Source organism: Melanotaenia boesemani, chromosome 10 (assembly GCF_017639745.1).
Source record: "Melanotaenia boesemani isolate fMelBoe1 chromosome 10, fMelBoe1.pri, whole genome shotgun sequence".
NCBI classification, from domain to species: Eukaryota; Metazoa; Chordata; class Actinopteri; order Atheriniformes; family Melanotaeniidae; genus Melanotaenia; species Melanotaenia boesemani.
The window spans coordinates 8,118,430-8,141,233 of NC_055691.1; the positions used below are offsets into that span (position 1 = coordinate 8,118,430).

A 22,804-nucleotide genomic window follows, 5' to 3' on the forward strand; every position below is an offset into this window, starting at 1 on the left:
ATTTTCATATCCAACTTGAATTTTACAGAGAGAGATTATGTTCAATCTTACAGACAAAGGACAGAAGTATGCTAATTCAGTAGCATCCATACATTTTTATACAGTATATTTTCAGTATCTTTTATAAAGTGTCTTTAAGATGTCTTATGTTTTTGAGTATGTTCGTACACTAAAGTAAGTCTAGTTCATATCTGTTAATATGTCCAACCTGGCATTGATAGGCAGAGTCATAATTTCCTCTCCAACACCTTCAACATCCACCACCATTGCCAACCTGTATCTCCCAACTGTGTTGGAACAAAGTGTCACCTGTTCACATATAAGACAAAGGTTCAACACATTAGACATCAAATGAAGTGAGTAAAATTACCTTTTTACTGTGTAATCTTTTCTAATGTTTAGCATAAGTGGTAGCACAATACAATGAACAAACAGCATGTCTGCTTTGCAACATAGACATTCTTAGGTTAAGAAACTGGTGACACTAAAAAAACTCTGATACAAAAGTGATGGTATGTTATCCACCATTTAAAGTGTTTGGTTAACCTTGTTAAGGTTTGAGATCCAAGTAGTATCCAATATGTTCAATATATATTCACAAAATAGTGTACTACTGCTCTATGTTTTAAGACAGAAAAGAAATTATTTATGAATGGCCTGTATGGAAAAATCTGTGTGATCTGGGAAAATTTCCACTTGAAAGTCATCAAAGATCCTCTGTCTAAATTAAACCTGCAATTAAGAATCCACAGTATGCAGTACTAGGAATAGAAATCGAAAACTCGTTTTACTCAGAAGCCGGTTACCAATTTTTCAAAGCACTGGAATCATGCACCACTGGGCTTATCAATATCTCTATCGGTCCCTCATAGAAAACTGGGTCAGGAATTGATGAGGAAACCAATAAAGAACCAGATCAATAAGCAGAATTGATAATGGCATTGATATCAACAACATCTTATCATATCTCTATGACTAAAATTTGTGTGATTTTTACTGTGCTCTATATAAATAATGACGGGAAAGAAAATGTCCATGACAGAAAGCGGGACTACCTTGATACTGTTATTTTACACTAAAGATTTATTGTAAAGTTATCATTACAACAGAACAGCTGACTACCTTATGTTTGTGATGAATTTATCATTAAATCTACCTTAATTGTCTCATCAGACATTGCACGCACAGAACCAACAGCCGGACTGATAGTGAACTCCACAGGCCGTGTGTGCAGGTCTCGAAAAGCATGCCCTTGCCAGTTCTTCCGTGACAAATCAGACACCTGTTCCGCACTGCTAACACTCGGAGACCCCAGCCCATCACCAAGGATACGCAGAGCAAAAGTCATAGGCACATAGGATGTGTTAAAGAGGGTACAAATCGATGTAGATGAGAAACCTGCTCAGAGAGACAGAGGCAGAAAATAAAGATGAACAAAGATGAAACCTAAAAAAGGCAGATTACAGGCATTGTAATGTTGTCATTTTTAGCATGAAAACACATCTCATGCACCATCATGAAAATGAAATCAGGCAGTATGCAGTAACTCACCAAAGGCTACATCTCCAAAATCAAGTCCACAGACATTGAAGTGGAATGTGGGACCAATAACACACCCCCTGAAAGAAAAGATAAATGCATAAGACCTGAGAAAAAGTAGCAAGTCAACTGATTTTAAAATACTAAGGATAGTAGAAAGTTGTTTTAATGATTTATAACACTGACACAGCCTTTAAGGTTGAGGCTCTGTGTACTTATAAACATCTAAATGCTGACTTCACCTGAAGGTCAAGGTAAGGGGTTGAGGCTGTCCTGTGACAGTTAGTAGCAAGTCCTCAGAGAAAGTTCCTAAAATACAACTGTGAAAGGTGACTTCCACAATCTGGCAGCCCCCAGGGGGAACAACACCTTCCTCAGGACTGAAGGAGAAACAGTGGCCAAATGTGGTGTCAGGGCTTGAAAACCTGAAAGGGGCATCAATCAGGCCTTTGTTCGACATCTGCACCTGGACCAAAAGACATACACACTGATATAACACTCAGATTTTCCAATGATACAGTAAACATCTACTGATGACACAGTATATGTAGATCTCTCAAGTATTTAGATTTCATGTTAATGGGGCACTAACAATGCCAACAGTGTTCAAGGAGCCTCATTTTGTTTAACAGAAAACCTTTTATGTGTAGATTCTAATACTAAAAGTATATGTGTATGAGCCGATATAAAAGGAATTACAGCTTTTTAGTTCGCAGCTATAGTTAGGTCAAAGTAATCAGAACAATCACCCAAAAAAGATCATACAGACAGAAAATGTGTCCTATGGAGTTTTTTTGCTCATTGTTGTAATTTAATATTCAGAGATAAACTGGTTTTATTTATTTATTTTTTACATTGTACCCAAGATAGGGATATATAATTTTGTTCAGCACTAGAAACATTAACATGAACATTTCGTAATATGAAATTATAGAGTGCTGACATGACTTCAGGCATGAAAGTTAAGCAAATTTATGGCATGGCAGCTAAATTTCAGTACCCACAGCACAACTGACAAAGCTTAGCCGTTCATTTTGGCTTAATCTTTCTTACCTCATAAATATCTTTGTCACCTATAAAAACATTTTTCATGTCCATTAGTTGATAGTTGAGCTCTAGTTGAGGTCCCAGGCCTTCACCCTTGATTGTGAGAGGTAACCTCGACTCACGGCCTAAGGCCAGACATAGACAAAATGTGCACAACAAAAATAGAGACAGAAATAAAAAAATTTTCTTACATGACAGAATAACAAGATTTAACAAAGAAAACATAAAACAGGACCACTTTATAATTAGATCCTATACGTTGAAATATTTCAGCTAAATTTGACGAACTACCAAAATAGATACAGATATTTGATCATCGAAGCATCTTTTGTTTAGTATGTAAAGAACTGACAAATTGCCGTTCTTACTGTAATGGCCAAATTTAATGGTGACAATGGTGGGAAAAAAGAAACAACTATAATTTACATTTTTAGTATTCCCTATGTTGTATATTCATTTAAGATTTTTAATAAAAAATTCTAGCCTTCATCTGTCTTCAACAAGCTTGGAAGATTCTCTGACAATTAGGTACAATTATGCCAAATCTCCCCTAATCTGAATGTCAATGGTGATCTTTGGCTGACATCAACTGAGACATTCAGAAAATTATTCTGCATCCCTAATTAGAGACAGACATAGACATACTTTGCAATGACTTTATGCAGGCTAGTTATAAAGGTTTCCTTCATGTTGCTGCAAAGTCCTGAATCACACATTAGTTTTAGTTTTCTCCTTTTCTCTTAGTGAACATACTGAAAGGCACAAGAGGTCCAACATAGTGGGTATTGTATTGTTACTTTCATAGTTAGTTTTTTAAGTTTTTTTCCTAAGTCTGGAACCAGTGCATGGTGCTTTATAAAGGTTGGTCATGTCTTTGTGTGCCTTACAGTCATGGAAATTAATGTAAATCTGGCCTCCGGCTCAAGACACACATGTAGGCCACATGCAAATTTACCAACAGCCATTTACTGCCAGTGAGTTGAGAAAATAAAATAGGACACCACGAGTGAATTGACTGCATGGGAACTGTTTCCACATGCTCACTCTCTGGATATTATTTTATTTTTTATATAATGTTGAAAGGATTTCTTCAGTGTTTAGAGAGATTCAGTTGGTCCATTTGTGGTGTTTTACCAGTGTAATTAAGGATATGATGCACTGAAGGAGAGGGAAATATAAAAAAGAATGTCTAGCATTCATCTGTACCAGCCCACAGGGGGTAGTGAAGTCTTTGTGAGAAAACCAAATTTATTGATTTATAGAACAGGAGAAGTGTGCTGTATGCCTGAACCTGATAAAACAATCCACTGCATGGTGCGGAAAAACAAAAAAGTAAAAAAAAACTATCCCTTGGTCCTCAGTGATTTCAGTATTAAGAAAGTACCCGTAGCTTCAGACTGCCGAAATTGTGTAAATCTCATTTTCATTCTGACATTAAAATATTTTAACAGAAAAAATGCAGACATGCTTTAGTTTAGCAGAAATAACCATGTGAATACATGATTATGGCAACATGTTAATTTGCACTCAGGATAAACTTAGGTAAGGCTCATGAAGGTTTCATGTCAAATCCAAATCTTCTGGTGTTATTACAGTGCTTTCATTTAAAAAAAAAAAAAAAAAAAAAAAACAGCTTACAGCTGCAGTATTCCATTAAAAAGTTGATCGTTAAACATGGGTTAAAATGTTAGGCATCCAGACAAACAATGCAAACTCCACAGTATGAGCAAATATTAAACTTTTTTTTTGTTTAATATGAAAATACATGTATTATTGTGCTTTTCTATTTGACATCTGAATGAGTGTTTTCATCAAACTGGACACTAACCTGTGACATCACAGTATATATTATATTGCGTAAAGTTATAGCCTCATCAGGCTTAAAACGATGCTGGAACTTAGCTGTGGTGTTTGGCCATATCTCACCCTCCTAAACCACAAAGAAAGAAGAATGATTACGTTAGTGAAAAAATGATATGCAAACAGCAGATGAAAAAAAAGGTGAAGAAGTGAAATGGCTGTTGACTGACTCTTTATGTAGGTCTAAGGTTACACACACACTTATATAAAATGGTGTATGGTTTTGTGGATGTGTGTACACTGCTGACCATTGCCCTTAAATGCCCTCTCTAAGTTTGTGCTACAACTGGCCAAGAGACTGTACTCTCCCCTCCTCCACACTTTCTCTCTGCCACCCAATCGTTGTCTTTCATCTGTCTACTATCTCCTTCATGTCCAGCGGAACCTGACCCAGCTGAGAATTAGTATGAATAATATGAATATGAATTAAATCATGTAGCAAGGGATGATATAACCAAACATCTACCAAGTTTAGCATCTGGACAAGCTACTGATACCTGTCAAATAAGAGAATGATTGACAGTGGTATGAATAAAAGTTCCACATATGCAGCCATTTTTATACCGTCAGTGCAAAAAAAGTAGAGACAATTAATGTGTTGAGGAGAAGACAGAGAAATAATATAGAAAGACTGAAATACAAACACACCTCTGGCTCCAAAGTTATGGAGCTGAGTGAGAGGTAGTCTTTTGATGGCTTGCACTCCTGCTGGGATCTGGACAGCAGTGGGGGGTAATGGATCACTGTGGGGTCATGCTCACATTGAAAACGCCACTGCCCCTTCTTCTGCTCCTCCTCCCCCTGCTGGATAACTGAGCTCTCTCTAGAGAGAGGCACACCGGGAATGCAGGTGAATAGTAAAACAAAGGTTAAATAGAGACAGCCCAGAAGAAAAACGAACAAGGTAAAGAGAAAAAAGTTGTTTACAGAAACAAGGTGATGGACACCTAAACACCTGAATTATAGATAGATAGATGGATAGATAGATAGACAGACAGACAGACAGACAGACAGACAGACAGACAGACAGACAGACAGACAGACAGACAGACAGACAGACAGACAGATAGATAGATAGATAGATAGATAGATAGATAGATAGATAGATAGATAGATAGATAGATAGATAGATAGATAGATTTTTCTAGAAAAACGAATCTGACTCTGCCTGTGTACCTCAATAAGCTCTGATCCTCTTCTTGCTGGCTAGGCCATACTGTCCAACAGTACTTAAGAGGAATATCACTTCTATTGGTGAGGGAGACAATATGAACATTGGCCAGTGTGACATAAGTCTTCTTCAGCAACATATAGTCAGGTTCAAGATGGATGTTGAGTTCTTCACTAGATCCATACAAGCTGATATACACATCATCACCTGAGAAGAAGACATAAAGAATAAGAAAACAACTGCGGAAACACATGTACAGTTTAGGCCAGCAGTTTTCAGATTTTTTTTTTATAATAACTCTCAGAAGATAGGTGGCATATGAATGAGTGATTATGTCATTCTGTAATAATTACAAATAAATTTTCTACAGAAAATAAGTCAAGATACATATTTTTCCTCACTTTTAAGATATTATAGTCAGAAATGGCATTTTTTGGGATACTAGTAATTAAAGCAAATTACATAAATAATATTTCTAAAGACATTTAGAGTGGAATTAAATATAATAATTGACTTATCATTAATCTAATAGATCTATAGAAGTAACATGGCAACATCATGGGCTCACTTCAACAGAGAGACAAAGAACAACAATAACCAAAAACAGAAATTAGATGCAAAACTAGGTTTGGTATAAAGCCACTAAGAATGAGGTCTCATGTAAATTTGACAAGTGTTTGTTTACATTCAAATCAGTGGGACTGGAGTTTCAGAGTGCAGGAACACTCTAATTGTCCTTAGATTGCTCATATTTGTTTACCTGCACTGGTTAGAATTTCTAAAACAAGGGTAAAATTCCAGCATCAGCAGATCTGAACACACACATGGAGAACTCGCTTTTGTTTTTGCAAAATACAAACAAATCTCTGAATTCTGAACACTGAGTTTGGTTTTGGCCTCAGCTTAATGCTATTCTCCATTTAGTTCTTTTGTTTGTAATTCCTTCATATAACATTTCTCCAGCGGAGTAAAATCATAGATGCCTCAGCCAATAAAATGGTTAAAAATGAAACCTGAGATCAAAGTGACATGGAGGAATTTCTTGTTTGGAAGTAGTTCAGCTCAATAGGCCCAATGGGTATTGCATTTTATTGTGACTGAGTTTTTAAAGCCAAAACAACCATGGAGGCTTGCCATTTATTAGTTTTTCTATCACAATTTTTGTGTCCAATTCAGTCAGTCAAGTTCAAATAAACGAAATATACTATTCATTGTGACAGAAAATCAGAGACAGAAAATCATACATACACATCCACAGACACACACACACACATATTTTATATATATATATATATATATATATATATACTTAAAAGTGTGTTTTTTAAAAATTAACTTGAGTTATTAGTTTTCTTCATTCAATCTGTATTCAGGAAGAAGCAAGGATCTTTGTTTTTCAGGAAACTAGCAAGTAACACTATGCCCTTTAAAAAACAAACTAGAGGACAATTAGACTAAGGATACAATTTTTGCATCAGCTGGTTGTTTAAAGAAATAGCAGGGTTAAAGCCCACTGATCAATCAACCAAATCCAACATATTAATCTTTTCCAATGACAGGCAAAACTATAGCATTTTAAAAGGTGGGCCATCTTATTAGGTTGTAAGACTTGCTAGGTGGGAGGTCTTGCCTGGGCTTTCAGAAGTGATTAATTAGAAACTGAAATACCTTATTTTTGAGTAACACAAATGCCTAAAAAACTCTTTTAATGTGACTTATTTGGTTTTTAAATATGTTAACAAACTGACCACAGTTATGATGGCAGAAACAAACAAATTTGAAATTTTCAAATTTGAAATGTTGGCTGGTAACATTTATACAATAACTGTGTATGTCTTACAGTAAATACACATATTAGAATTCAGGGAGTGCTTGAGCTTGCTTCCAACGGCCAATTATCAGAGAGGTTTCCATCACTTACCTAGAGGCAGTGAGAGTGAATATAAAAAAGCCTGGCACAGTGCCAGAGGAAGGCCAGTTTATTTCTACCACTAGAAAATCTATAAAATCATGAGATATCATCACATGGAGTACAAATAAGGAAAAAAAAATGTGAGATGAAGAATGAGTGACAGAAGGAAATGAGGGGGACAAAATGAAGAATTGTGGGATCTGGAGAAAAAAGTAATTATCTCACAGCATTCTGATGCTATGACAGCAGCTGACAAGCAGGGAAAGCTGCAGCTTATTGCTCAGCTTTCATCATGGCTGTCCACCATCTCATCCTACCCCCACTCACTTTCTTCTCCCATAATTTCTCTATGAACACAGCAATAGAACTTCTCAACTCCCTCAGCTACCTTTGATTACAGCACTGACAGCAGATCTGCAGAATGCGTGAGACCATGAATGCACATAAGCCTGAATTTAAGCATGTGTGTTTGTTGATGTGCAGCTGCTTACTGTTTGTGTGTATGCTGTTTTTCTAAAAAGGCTGCTATGCTCAAGTCCCCTTGGTGCTGTAGCCTTGTCAAAGCAGATGCCTCAGTGCTCCCTCAGAGCTGTCCATCTTTTGCTTTAAATCAGCAGCAGTGACAGAGAAGGGGGGAGGTGTGTTGGTGGGTGGCAGTTTACTGGAGCAGCAGAGTCTCAGATTTTTAAGATGCAGCAAGAATTTTCTAACAAACCATGATGAAAAACAAGTGAGCTGTGTAAGTTATTCTTCCTTAAAACTGCATTTTCTTTAAAGCAGGAAACAAGAAGTACTGTGTTCTGTCATTAGGCAGAAGTTGTGATGTGCATGCAGCTAAAGACCCAAACATGCACACAAAGGCTTCGTTCACATTTCAGGTTCTAATGCTCAAAAAGATTTTTTCCCGAAATCCAATTTTTTCATGTGGCCGTTCACATTATCATTTCAATGCAACCTTCATCACACTCAAGTGTGAATGGTACATGGCTGTGCAGTGACACATGCACAAAGGAAAACACAATGTCAGGCAGTGCATATTGTTTACGGAAGTAAATATGGATGCTTCACATGCTTGTGTATCAATTTGTAGGCCTATAATCAATTCTCTCTTTAGCAGTTATATTAAGATAGTTGTGAAGTCAGCCTATTCATATCGAGGATTAAAGGACTGATGTCGCAGCAGGATTTAGAAAAACTTGTCCATGCATTTCTCTTTAGTATACTAGCCAACTGTAACACTGTCCTTACAGGTCTCCCTAAAAAGTCCATCAGACAGCTGCTGTTAGTCCAGAACTAAGACCAAGAAAGTGGATCATATAACTCCAGTCCTCAGATCTTTACATTGGCTTCCTGTCTGTCAAAGAACTGACGTTAGTTTACAAAGCATTAAATGGTAAATACGTTCATGATCTTCTTGTTCGTGATGAACCAACCAGATCCCTCAGGTCTTCAGTGTCAAATCTACTTTCTGTTTCTAGAGTCAGAACTAAACATGGAGAGGCAGCGTTCAACTTTTATGTGGAACAAACTCCCAGAAAACTGCAGGTCTGCTGAAACTCTCAGATGTTTTAAATCAGGGTTAAAAACAACTGTTAATTTCTCACACTGGAACTTTTATTTCTTGCATTTTACCTATTTTATTTAAACTTTTTCTTTTTATTTAATTTCTTTTATTTATTTTTAAAGTTTGTTTGTAATGCACTTTTTATTGCTTCCCCTTTTTTATTGCTGCACCCCATTGTAATACTTTCAATGTTTTATGTACAGCACTTTGAATTGTCTAGTACATGTGCTATACAAATAATTTGGCCTTGCCTTGCTTTCATAACACTTGTACAAGTAGAATTGAAATAATTATGCCCAGTTGATGAATAAAATGATTTGATATTGCCACAAGTCGGTATTGCTGTGATCTTCTTCCACTGGCACAGAATTTTGACATTTGTCTCTCTTCTGTGACGTCAAAGTCTGATGACATGCAGCATGACCGTTCAGATTAAGGTCGCTTTGACACAGATTGGCTCTGTATCCAATCTAGGACCACACATAAAAGTGGCCTGGGTCGGATTTAAAAAAAAATCTGATTTGTGCCATTCAGACTGTAATTAAAAAATCTGATATGAGTCACATATAGGCAAAAAATCAGAATTGAGCTGCAGTGTGAACCAAGCCAAAAGCTGTATCAACTAGCCTATGCTGAAATCTCTATACCCCCTCCCCCAAGTAAGGTCTTGTGCTGCATGATAACCTGAAACATACATGAGAGTGAGGAAAATGTGCTAAATTTAGAATGATATTCTCCTGATAGGTTGTAAGTGGTGCTCTGGAACTGGGGTGGCCCTCCTATTATTAAAGCTTAATGCTACTCAGTGCCACTACAGCTACAGTTTTTCTGCTGCCCCACCTACTATCTAAGTAGCCACACAGAATCCCTGGTCAGTTAAAGAGCAGAAATTGGGGGGTGTATTACCATGGGTGTCTAAATTGCCACAAACTCAAAACTCTACCTTGATCTGGAAATAAGTCATTCAATAGGCTGTTCAGCAAACTGTTACGTCGCAGAACCAGCAGAGTAGAATTCTGAAAATTCTGAGTTCTGATTTGTCACTGAATGTCGCTTCAACAGCATCAGCACCAGAAAGCAACACTGCAAAAAACTAAGTTGTATGAGTATTCATATGAGTAGAATGTTGTCTAAGTGCAATATGAGTATTTGAAAAAAAAAATGCTATTGCTAATGTAAAGCTATACTGCTTGGCCAAAAGAAAAGTTGCCACCAAAACAAATGGTCACACACACATATTTGTTTGGACCACCTTTATCACTGCTCTCTTGTGTAGATTGACCTGCTTTACAAAAACATAAATACTTCTTTCTTCTTCTTCTTCTTATGTGTTATTATTACTCACTGTAACTTAATGGGACAAAAGAAAAAAATAATCTGAGGGGCCACAAATTGAAATGATGACAGATCTGCTCAGGTAATCAATATTACATTTGGAATTTAGGAGAATGCACATTCACTGCATCACTACACAGTATCTTAACTCATCATGTGAAGTACTGACTAAACTATGAAAAACTCACCAGCTTTAGGGCCCAAGACCGGACCCTCTGAGTACAGTTTGTGTAGTAGTACTCCAGTACTATGCAATGAGAGTCAGAGTCTCAGACAGTCTCAGACTAAGTGTAATTGAAAAATCCCATGAATTCAAATGTGAGAGGAAAGAATAGGAAGTTGGAATGGAAAGGAGAAGAGAGGAGAGACAAGGAGGGACTAACAGAGATAACATTTCCTCAGAGAAAGCTACACTGAGCAGTAAATACACTATACAGCAGCCACAATGGGTTTAATCTACACGCTCACAGTTCCCTGAGGATGTTATGAATCCTCATCTTATTATATTCACTTAAATCACCTTTGACTTTATGGCCCCATGCAGACACACACAAACCCACACTCTTTTTTAAAGTGCCTTCTTGGTATCAACTCATTTGCTCCATCCAAGGTTGAAGGACCCTCAAATAATCATTTTTATAAATGTCTTTGATTCAACTGAACAGATAAAAACAGACACTTAGAAATGACACAATGATGCATTTTAAAGATCTTCATTACATTTTTTTTCTATCATGGACAAACACTTTTGCTAACTTTTGGAAAACTCTCATTCATATCCTACAACACACCCTTTTTAAACTCTTAAAAAACATTCAAAGCAAAATAATGGCTTTTCTGCAATACCTATATTAGAATAAATCTGTATAGAAAATCTTACAGAAATCTTTTATGATAAAATGTAAATTAATTTTTTATCCACTATTTTGTAATTTACTATCATATTATTTTATATGCTAATTTGCTTGTAGTTTCTTTCAATGTTTATACTATATATTTATTAGGGACTGCCAGTGAAGTTTAGTCTGAATGGTTAAATATGCTGCTTTTACAGACTGAAGCAGTCATGTTAATTAATGTGCATTGCCCCTATTTAGATAAATGAACATAAACATACTTAATGGCATTCATTTATCTGAAAATATAAATTCATGGTGGTAATACAACATTTTGCAGGTAGTGTATTGTGTGTTTAACATAAAAACTTATTGCACTGTTATCCAAACCATGAACAGTCTTCAGACTGGGTTAAGGTTAGAAAAAAGTATGACATTCTCAATAATATATGATTAGAATGAATTTCTCTGAATCGCAATGAATTCAATAAAATTCCTGTAATTCCAATTCAAGTTCAATTCAGCATCATGTGGGGTGGAGTCAATTCAAATTCAAATTTATTTAGTGAATTGAATTAAATTCTTAAAGTCTGAATTTTGTACAAACCTGATTAAATGCATGTTATAATCCAAAGTGTACTGGGACTTTTCTAAAAAAAAGAACCTGCTTGAATCTTGTTAACAACTGAAAAAAAAATGCTACTAGATGAGCAAATAGAGGCTATTTGTGCAGAAAGATACAAATCTATCTAGATTGAAAACCCCGAAAAGGCAGCGTTGATGAAAGAGAAAATCACAAACCTGTTGTACAAATGTACACCATGAGAACAGTAGCCAATTTGGTGATAATAATTAATAAACCACACATACTGACCCGAATTTTCACGAACAAACCCACCATAAGTAATTATCAATAACAACAACTCACTGTTGTTTATACTAGAAACTTAACAGACACAAAATATATTACAAAGAATTTTAATCAAGACAACGGACTACAAGTGGTACTGAGCACAGCCATCGGGAATCTCAGGGTCCTCTGAAACTTAAAAGTTCGCATGCTCAGAAAAAACAAGATCATTTCGTCATTTCCCGCCAAACGTTCCTTGGAATTTCAAGTTCCAAGGACAATTGTAAGACACCATTATTACCACACCTGGACAATGGGACTGAATTTTTTGTTTCTTTAGGGTCCTGTTTTTCATCTGGGTTCACCACTGCTGTTGACAGAAATCCTAATCACGGAGTGAACTCATTCATTCATTTGACATGTCAGATTCTAAAAACGTTTTTGCAGCTTCAAAAACTTTGCTTCCATCTATGTGTCTCAAATGTACCTATGTAATCCGATATGTATTTCAGATGATGAGACAACATACATTATAAATATTGTTTTAATCATAACACCACTTTCAGCATTCACTTTTAATACAGATTATTCTAATTAACTAACAAGCTCTGTGTGAAACAATGTGTAACTCTTAGATCCCAATAGTCCTTTTGGGGTTTCTGCTCAAAAATGAAATACCCAAAACACAAAATGACTTTTCATCTGCATTGAAAGACTCTTTGAAAACCAAAATAAAGTGTTCAAGTAAACCCTTGTAAGATTTTATCAGAGGTGGAAGCTTCCTGCAGATGCCACTGTGTAAAAGTAATCGAGGATGGTCTGAATTCATCTCACCGGTATGATGGTGCAAAACCAGGTCTTGCTGATGGTCTCCTATACTCATTGGTTGGAAATCCACAGTCACTTGCATGCTCTCACCCACGTCAAGGGTCCCAGAGGATGGGGTCACAGAGAAAGAAGGCCTGGAATAGACAGTTATTAAAAAAATTGGCGAGAAGTCTTTTAACTTTTGATTAAGTAGTTTAACTGTAGTTCTTGAAAAGTTGCTACAACAAAGCCTTTGTTACATCTGATTCTGAGTGACTGCAATGATGTATGTCTCAACTTAATTACCTCTTTGTATGTAACTTGAACTTGGCTTTTGCTTTTCCCTATGTTTCGGACAAGGGTGAGTTTTCTTGTGGAAGATTTCACAGCACAGAGGGGTAGAAAAATCTCATCCCGAAGAGTCAAGAAATGGCGCGTGGTCCAATGGCATGAATTGGATCTCAAACGCCTCTCTCTCTGTCACACAAACCAGTCTATGGTTGTAGTCCTGGATGTAAAAAATATTCTTTAAAAATGGTTGCAAACAGCCAAACTCATAAAACATAACTGATTCTAGACTATTTGTTCCTCTGAGCTAAAGACACATGACAGATATTTTTAATTTTAGGTTCTAAAAGAAACCTGTAGCAAGCGGGCCATTTTGATACAAGACTATACAGTCATACTGTAGCTAGTGGCCCTGAGACTGTACTCAGGAACAGTGATACCACCAAGTAAAAGCTAAAATCACCTTTCTAAAAGCCTCACAGTGACACTATTTGCCATGCAAGGCGCTCAACCACGACCCATCAGGAGGAATTTGGGGTTCAGTGTCTTGCTCAGGGAGAGCTTGACATGAGCTCGACAGGCTGAGAATCAAACGGGCAACCCTCAGGCTACAAGACGACCACTCTACTCCCCTGAGCTACGCCGCCACCAAAATTCATAAGCCATCGACTACTTTTGATAAAACAGAACCATCAAATCAAAGCTGAGAGCCTGTACTAAAGTCATTATATAAATAATCTTTTATATATATGTTTTGGTAAACAATTCATTCATTCATTATCTTGACCGCTTGTTCCATTACGGGTCGCGGGTGAGCTGGAGCCTATCCCAGCATTTTAACAGGTGAGAGGCAGGGTACACCCTGGACAGGTCACCAGTCTGTCGCAGGGCCAACACAGATAGACAAACCACCATTCACACACACACTCTCTCATAGGGAGAATTTAGAATAACCAATTAACCTATCATGCATGTCTTGGACGTGGGACGGCAGCCGGAGAACCCGGAGAGAACCCACGCATACACGGGGGGAGAACATGCAAACTCCACACAGAAAGGCCACCGCCCTCAAGGTTCAAACAATTATAACAATTACAACAAAAAAACAATCATCACAATCCGAATTTTTCGTCACCTTCCCAGAAGCATACAAACATCATTCTCATTGTGCCATCCAACTGTAGACTTTACATGTGCATATTTTTGGAGGCAGTACCTTGTTCTCCTGTGGTGTGAAAATTACTGTAAAAGTGGTAAACATTCCAGGTGCAACCTTGCTAACAGCCTCCTCTGGACCCACCCACATGAAACTGCTCTGAATCCTGCTGTTCAAGTTTCAACTTGCTGGGAAACCTTAAAAAAATAAATAAATACAGAAAATGAAATACAGAAAACTTCAAAACAGCACAGCAACAAATGTGGTGCCACAACACCTACAAGTGAATGTTTTTTTTTCATTACTACTTGATGGTGTCTTCTACAGTCCCCAATCTACCATGACCTTTTTCAATCACTCTCCACTCCTTACACACAACCCACAAAAACATGACTCACAAATATGTTTCTTTTTTTTTCTTCTTCTTTTTCTTCTTTTATGTCAGAGTGGCGTGAAAACTTGTATGTTTTTGCCTACTGTCCCATAACTAGTTTTGACTAAAAGACTAGCTTAGCATCCATCCATCTATCCTCTATCCATTCATTTCTTTAAAATGGTTTATCTTACTCAGGTGAGGTGCTGACAGGTCACCAGTCCATCACCATGTTCATTAGTCATGTGCTTTTTAATATAAATTTCCTATCATCTAATCACTATCATTAACGCACCTTGTCATTGTTGAGAAGAAGCAAAGTAACTTGTAGGTCTGTGAGGGAAGGAAAGTTCTGGAAGATCAGCTCAGATGGGTAAGGCTGAAAAAGTGGCTGGTCCCTTTGTACAGACGACAACTGGCAAAAATACAGACAACAGTATAGACATGTGTTTATGTTTCTAATTTTATGTTTGGAATCTTAATGAAATGCTAAGCAACTGGCTAATAGTATCAATTTCCATGTTTGATACTCAGCAAGACAAAAAAGTATAAAGTACACATCTTTTTATGTTATTTTATGCATCTTTAGACTTTGCAATCTACCTATATAGTAGGGCTGCAACGATTAGTCGACTTTGTCGACAATAAAAATAGTCGACAACGAATTTAGCCGACAACGAAAAAAAAAAAAAATACAGAGTCAGACATCGTCTTCTAATCCTATCTCTGCTGAGAGTTGCACAATGCACATGCGCAAAGAGGGGAAAAAATTATAGAGTGAGACATTGTCTTCTTTTTTTATCTCTGCTGATAGTTGCACATGCGCCATAAAGTCCGCCAGGGGAAAAATATGGTGGCGGACCAGGGAGGAAAACCGCGGCGGAGAACGTTAAAAGTCTGGGATAACTTCACGTTAAACTTACAAAATAAATTAAATACATGTGAGATTTGCAAAGCGGACCTTGTGTACCACGGAAGTACGTCTGCAATGCTTGAACATTTAAAGAGGAGGCACGTCGGACTTACCTCATGCAAGATTTCAAAGCTGAAAGTGAAATAAGATCCTTTTATAATAATCGTGAGATACATAATCCGATTGGTCGACTAGTCGTTTTAATAGTGGGTGACTAATTGACCATCAGAGTAGTCATTAGTTGCAGCCCTACTATATAGGATGCAGTATCTTCTCAAAGTTAATCTAAATTATTTTTATATATCTCATATGATAATATTAGTGCCCTCAGGATTGATACAAGTCCAGCTGGAGATTGCCCCTAGTTATCACCAGAGGTTGCTTGGATTGGAGTTTGGTCATTTTCACATTTGCATATTTGAAAAGTCAACAAAAAAGTATACAAGGTGAGATGCAGAAAGTATTCCTATCAAATGTGATGAGGGGGCATTTCTTAACTTCAAAGACGTTTCATGAACTTTTGATGGCATTTCTGCTGCAAACCTTCTTTTAAATTCTGCCCCTAAATGTAATGAGCATTGAGTCACATTGTTTGCCCTCTGTCTATCAAACAGAACTTGCTGACTCAAGTGGAACTAACTTTGGTATGGTGAAGATGCCCTTAGTAGACAGCACATTATCTGCATTCAGGATATAAAAGATTAAATAATGAGAAACTATATATACATATGTGTGTGTGTGTGTGTGTGTGTGTGTGTGTATTAAGGTTGTAAAAAATGCAGTAACAGCAGTAACTAATTTCTGTAATTAATTGCTTTAAAATTGTTAGCGCATTTAATACAATGCGTCATTTATGAGGTGCCTGCAGGCAAGATGGAAAAAGATGACTGGCTCTGTGGATGAATTTGAGGGCATCACACCTGTGGGGGATAAGGGTGTTTTACCACTCACACTTTTGCCGGGGAGAGGGTTCAACACTCTAACTTTTCACACTTTTTTAAAGAATAAAAACTTTTCAGTAGTTTTTCTTCTCTGTGTTTACGGCAACCTCCTTCTCTCCCCCTCCCTCTCCTGTGGTGAATCATGACAGCTGTCGGTGATCAGCTGATCTGCTTTTCTGTTGCTAGCACCGTTTCTTTTGTTGTGTTTGTTTATTGTTCAGCTGAGAAGGAGGAAACTAGCAGTTCATGGTTCACACCAACACATAATTACCCAAAAAGTATTGTTTTTTGGCGCTAGCAATAGTAAGCTATATAATAGTCTAATATCTATATACATCAAATCCATGTCACTATGTGAAGCTGAAGAATGATATGTTGATACATCAGCCTATTTCAGTTAGATATTGTTTGCCTTTATTTCATATAACCTTGCAGTATTAATAAGGTTTGCTAGTGACACAGCTGTAAAATTTAAGACAGCCAAGCACACATCGATGAAGATAGACGGATTTGTACTTCAGATATGCAGGTGTGGGTCTACAAAAGTTTTGATGGAGGGCCAGGTGGGGGGACTGACCAGGAAAAGGGTGGCACAAATGAGAAATATTTTTTTGAGGTCTTGATTTTATTAAATATTGAACTGATTATTACAACTAAACTGAATCTCTAATGTTAAAAGAAATGGAAGAAAAACCCAAGTGAGTATTACCTTGCTCTTTCTGTTGATGCAATACAATAAAAACATATTTAGGTCATAGTTGCGAATGCTGATTAAAGATGATTAATTCATTTATAAGCCTAGATTAATCTGATTAAAATTTTTAATCATTTGAAAGCCCTAGGATATATATATATATATATATATATATATATGTATATATACAGCAAACCCTGAACCAACCTTGACTGTTTGTAGTTATCATTATTTATCATATTTTACAACTATCTTTTAGCTCAAGTTTCAAGTTGTTTTTTTTTTTATATAGGACTTTTCAAGGCACTCTAAGCAAATTACACTGAATTCATTATAACCCATTAGGTCAAGGTCCAAAGTACATAATTTGCCACCTTAACCAGCAATTCTATTCTCTGAGGCTCGCCCTCAGACACTACATGTGTAGCTAGATTTGCCCTGTGGCAGACTGACAAAAATGTGGCTGTTAATTCACACCAAAAGTGTCTCTAACCAACACTAAATATTCATATACCAGTGTTGTTACTCAGCAATTATAACATTTGCTAGCCTTTACTTTGTGATGCGCGGTGTTGCTCATGTGGCGCTGCTCCAGGATGTGAGGCGGGTGCACCTCAATGGTATTACTGAGACGCTCGTCTGTGGACTGCAGCATCTCCTGGGTGAAAACTGATGGGGTCACCTGCAACCAAACAGCAATACACAGGTCTTTATGCACCAATAGCCCCTTTACTATCTTTAAAACTTAAACAGCAATGACTGTCCCCACTGATGGCTGAAATGTGGTAAAAGATAATTAGCTTAAGAGCTGTAGGCTATCGAGTCAAAGTTTGACAGTTTACAGCTATGACACGTATGCAAAGACAGCACCATTAGGTGCATATATATGAGCTGATTTCATGTACTGTGGGAATTGTAAGACTTTCCTGCTGTAGTAAGGACCAACAGCAGCATTTTATAGTTAATATACATTCTACAAAATCCACTAACACCTTTTTATCAGTGTACCAGAGAGAAAGAAACATCCAACTGCACTTAGCCTATTTCAAGGATAGGTCAGGAAAGGATTCTACCTAAATATCTGAATTAATAATGTAGCTGGGGATAACTACGTGTGCAATATTTAAAAAGCTGCCAGTTATCCTCGTAATAAGCTTTATGTATATTTAGAGACAACAAATCTGTTTGTTTAATTATTATACTATAAGAAGGCAGTTGCGAAACCTGAAAATGTTCATAAGAAACCAATGTCTTATTTATAGTTTCTCATAGCTGTAACATGTACAGTTCTTTTTATTTTGGTAACTCTTACATACATACAGAGGCATAACTGCAAAGAAGGTGTTTTCATGTAGTACTTGATCAAATGAAATTTGCAGCTATTATTTAAAACATTAACATTATATTCTGTATATATATATATATATATGTGTGTGTGTGTGTGTGTGTGTGTGTGTGTGTGTGTGTGTGTGTGTGTGTGTGTGTGTGTGTGTGTAAATGCATTGTTTTAACATTTTTAGACGTTTGGGGGGGATTCCTTTTTACTCTAAAGCACAAATAGAATCTGACTGACTGTTAAATAAAACAGAAGATTTTACATGCCACCTCAGATCTATGAGCACATGGGCAACCCACTGCAGGACATCACTATTGGTTGTGTGGGGTAAGCCATAAGGGTGGCTACATCTCCAATGGCGATGGTTGTAGTCACCATTTTACTCTGCCCTTGTAGGATGACAAGTCATGAAATTATGTGGCTGGTCTTTAAATGCTGAATTCAAATTAGGATAATGGAAAAGTGCACATCAGTAACCTGAAACACTGTACATATAGTTAGATCCAGTTTACTTATATACTAGCACCAATTCACAACAAATATTATTTCAAAGCAATTTAAAGATATTAAAAAGTAATGGTAGCAATAACAAAAACTATACTGACCTAAAGTAACAATTTTAATATAATACAGTTAGACACGAGCCAATTCTTTGCAAATGTAATCCAATTCAATCAAATTAAATTGAATCAAATTATATACCACTGGAATCGAATCAATTATAATCCAAATAATTCAATTTGATTATAGTCTAATTCTATTCATGTTATACCAATTGATAAAAACTTGACTAACAAAGAAAATCATTGCATCACATTAAATCTAAATTTCAATTCAATTAATCCTATGTAACATCACTAGAACTGAGAAAAGGCCCTCCAGAAAGTACAGGAGAATGAAATTAAATTCTGATTTTTGTGCTAATTAATTGGTAGCTTTTCACATTCTGCAGTTATTAACTTTAAAAAGATTTTTGAGTAATTAAAGAGTTATTGTTTCATTATCATCTAACAATAACTCAAAACGTAATCAACTTTAAAGACAGATGTTTAGTTTAATGATCTGAGAACTGTCATTGAGGTGGGAGAAAGCATAGACCTAAAATAGCTGAGTTGAGGTCACTCTAACTAAACACTGCAGTAAGATATTGATTTTTGTTCCCTATAAGAAGCCAATGTAATTATGGGGGCAATCTGTCATTTGAAGAAGGTTCTTAAAAAGCATGGGACAATGTTCAAAATGAGGAAAACCTGGTTCCAACATCTGCAGAATACTTTATATAAAACTATACAAGATGTCATATTGGATATAACCTTTCACTAAGTTCAAACAGAAGTGGCAAAATGTAGATCTCAGAAAAAAAGGTAAAAATCGATATGGTAAACTCACCCTTTTCTGTTTGTTTTCCTTCACAACAAGTTTATTTCTGCAAAGCAGAGCTGTCTTGTGAACCTGACTGGCTCTCATTCTGATTGCATTGAAGCAAAATTATCTGCAACGAGACCACACAGGGAAAAACTTGTGAAGATATACACGTAAATGGTAATAAAGTACACATTTTATTTCTAACCTGGTGAGATCAAATGATATCTATGTAAATTAAATCTTCCTTGAACTTACATTCTACTGTATAAAAGTCGTGGTTTTCATTGTATACACAGTATGTGGTGTTGAAACTATGTGATACTGGTTTCTATAAAAAGAGTGCATTTTAGTGTGTCTTTTTATGACTTAGGTAGGTGAATCAGATCAGCAAGAAATAGCTTAATAGTAACATGATACTATTTTAACTGTTTGGCTCAAGTGTCCAAAGTGTCCACCTAAGTGTATTTTAATCTAGTCAAGAGAAAAAACAGACAGACAGACAGACAGACAGACAGACAGATAGATAGATGTTTCAACAGGCCTCACTCAGATCAATGAGTGATTAACAGGCTTTACCACAACTTGACGGTTAATGACCGTTAGCACAGCTAATTAAAAAGCGTAGGTTATTCACCCAGTAAACGTACACGCATTTCAAGCCTTCAAGTGAACCCCGTTTTGATGTTTTTGTTTATTTGTTTTTGTTAGATATTCAGTTTCCACCTGCAACAGAACTAATATACAAAAAATAATTGACAGTAAAGAGACAGTAGGCTACTATTTTTTAGTGAAACGGTTATTAAAAATATGTCTTCTCAAAGTTTTGAAACGTCCCGTCAAATGGTAACCTGTTTACTGTGTTAACGTGTCACCAAAAACTAACACGTAATTAAATTTAACAATATATTCAATTAAATTCAATTGGTCTTGGTAAAAAGAAAAAAACAAACAAAGAAAACCTTAAATCATTATTAAAAATAATAAATTCTTAAACTCTTACCACTGTTCTGTTGTCAAGAAACGCTGGGACAAGCTTCTGAGTCCATTTCGTTGTGGCTTGTAGTCAGGGCAACGACTCCAAAGAGCCCGCAATAAACTGCCTTCTGATTGGCTAGTAGCCGCAGCGCTTAAAAACGGAAGAAAATATGGAAAAATATTGTCCACAAAGAAAGATCATTCAAACAGCTTGTGGATTCATATAAAAGACAAAGTCTCAGATTAATCGAACCTTTATTTTGTTTGTGAAAATAAGAGATTATATAATATATATATATATATACATATATATATATATATATACATATATATATATATATATATATATATATATATATATATATATATATATATGTAATATATATACACATAGACAGGTCACCAGTCCATTGCAGGGCCAGCACAGATAGGTATAAACAACCATTCACACACACACTCTGTTAAGGTTTGCAGGAAGACAGGCTGGAACCACGAAGGAGCAGACAGTAGATTCAGTAAAGCGGTAACAGGTTTATTTTAGTGAATCCAGAATGCTTAGATAGAAACTGAGGCAGGGGTGGTGGCAGGGCAGCAGGCCAGAATGAGAGCTTGTGGCACTCTTCTGTAAAGGTAGGTAGACAGGACAAAAATGTTACAAGTCAGACTGTACACAAAAACTCAAAAGAATCTCTTAATGGCCAGTGTTGTATCACTAGGGTAAGGCAACGATCTGGTGATGAGTGGACTGCAGACTGGCTCTTATGTAGGCTGGCAAAGCCAAACAGCAGCAGGTGAGTGGCATCTCCCATTACCACCAGGTGAGGAGAATCTCCAATTAGCACCACCACCACCATGCCCAGTAGGATCTCTGAATCACAAGTAGCAGAAACAGAACATGACAAAATAACATTAAAATATAATCCTGACACACTCACTCCTAGGGAGAATTTAGAGTGACCAATTAACCCAACATGGGTGGAAGGAAGCCAGAAAACCCATGCATACACAGGGAGAACATGTGCACAGAAAGGCCACCTCCCCCTAGATTCGAACCTCCCACCAGCCAAGGCTCAAACCAGCGACCCTCTTGCTGTGAAGCCGCAGTGCTAACCACCACACCACTGTGCAGCCCACTTTTTTTCACATTCACCCATTCATACACACATTCACACACTGATGATGGAAGCTGCAATGCAAGACACTCAGTCACGACCCATCAGGAGCATTTCGGGGGTCGGTGTCTTGATCAGGGACACCTCGACATGAGCTCGACAGGCCAAGGATCAAACCTCAGGCCATAAGATGACCACTCTATTACTATATATATATATATATATATATATATATATAATTTATATAGTAAAATGAGTTGAGAAACCAGCTCCACAGGCCACTTCTCTTGTCACCACCAGTTCCAGGGCTCAAGTCTCCTGTGTCATCTCCAGCGCTTCAGAATCCCACACCGCTGCCCAGGTCCCGTACATGCCACTGACACCGCCCATGCCAAGCCTTGCTCCTGTGTCCAAGGGGTCCTGGGATGGGACACTGCTCATCCAGCTCAAGTCCTTGTTTCTGAGGGGGTCCCTGAAAGGGACACTTATCATCATGCTCAAATTCCTGTTTCCCTGGAATGGGATGCTGCTCCTCCTCCCAAGGTTCCTGTTACCAAGGGAGTCCCGGAATGGGACGCTGCTCTATCTCCTGAGGTTCCTGTTTCTGAGAGGGTCCCTGATTAGGGCCCTTCTCCACCCTCCTGTCTCCGAGGAGACTGCTCCTCCTTCGCCTCTGGTTCCTGCTCGTGTGCCTGAGAGAATTGCTGCTCACTGGGTGTCCTTTGGCTTG

At 37.1% G+C, this 22,804-nt stretch overlaps 1 protein-coding gene across 1 annotated transcript in view; it reads right to left on the reverse strand.

The window, feature by feature from the left end:
* hydin (HYDIN axonemal central pair apparatus protein) overlaps positions 1-21,050 on the reverse strand; it is an 89,407-nt gene extending 68,357 nt beyond the window's left edge. Inside the window, 20 exon segments of the mRNA XM_041997011.1 lie at positions 209-309; positions 1,157-1,398; positions 1,552-1,619; positions 1,782-2,005; positions 2,593-2,711; positions 4,415-4,451; positions 4,454-4,516; positions 5,095-5,269; positions 5,623-5,824; positions 12,949-13,076; positions 13,228-13,256; positions 13,258-13,347; positions 13,350-13,381; positions 13,384-13,429; positions 14,426-14,506; positions 14,508-14,553; positions 15,020-15,153; positions 17,843-17,968; positions 20,012-20,114; positions 20,988-21,050. Of these exon segments, the coding sequence (XP_041852945.1) occupies positions 209-309; positions 1,157-1,398; positions 1,552-1,619; positions 1,782-2,005; positions 2,593-2,711; positions 4,415-4,451; positions 4,454-4,516; positions 5,095-5,269; positions 5,623-5,824; positions 12,949-13,076; positions 13,228-13,256; positions 13,258-13,347; positions 13,350-13,381; positions 13,384-13,429; positions 14,426-14,506; positions 14,508-14,553; positions 15,020-15,153; positions 17,843-17,968; positions 20,012-20,089 (2,021 nt within the window). The 5' untranslated portion in view covers positions 20,090-20,114; positions 20,988-21,050.
* Positions 21,051-22,804: the final 1,754 nt, after the last annotated feature.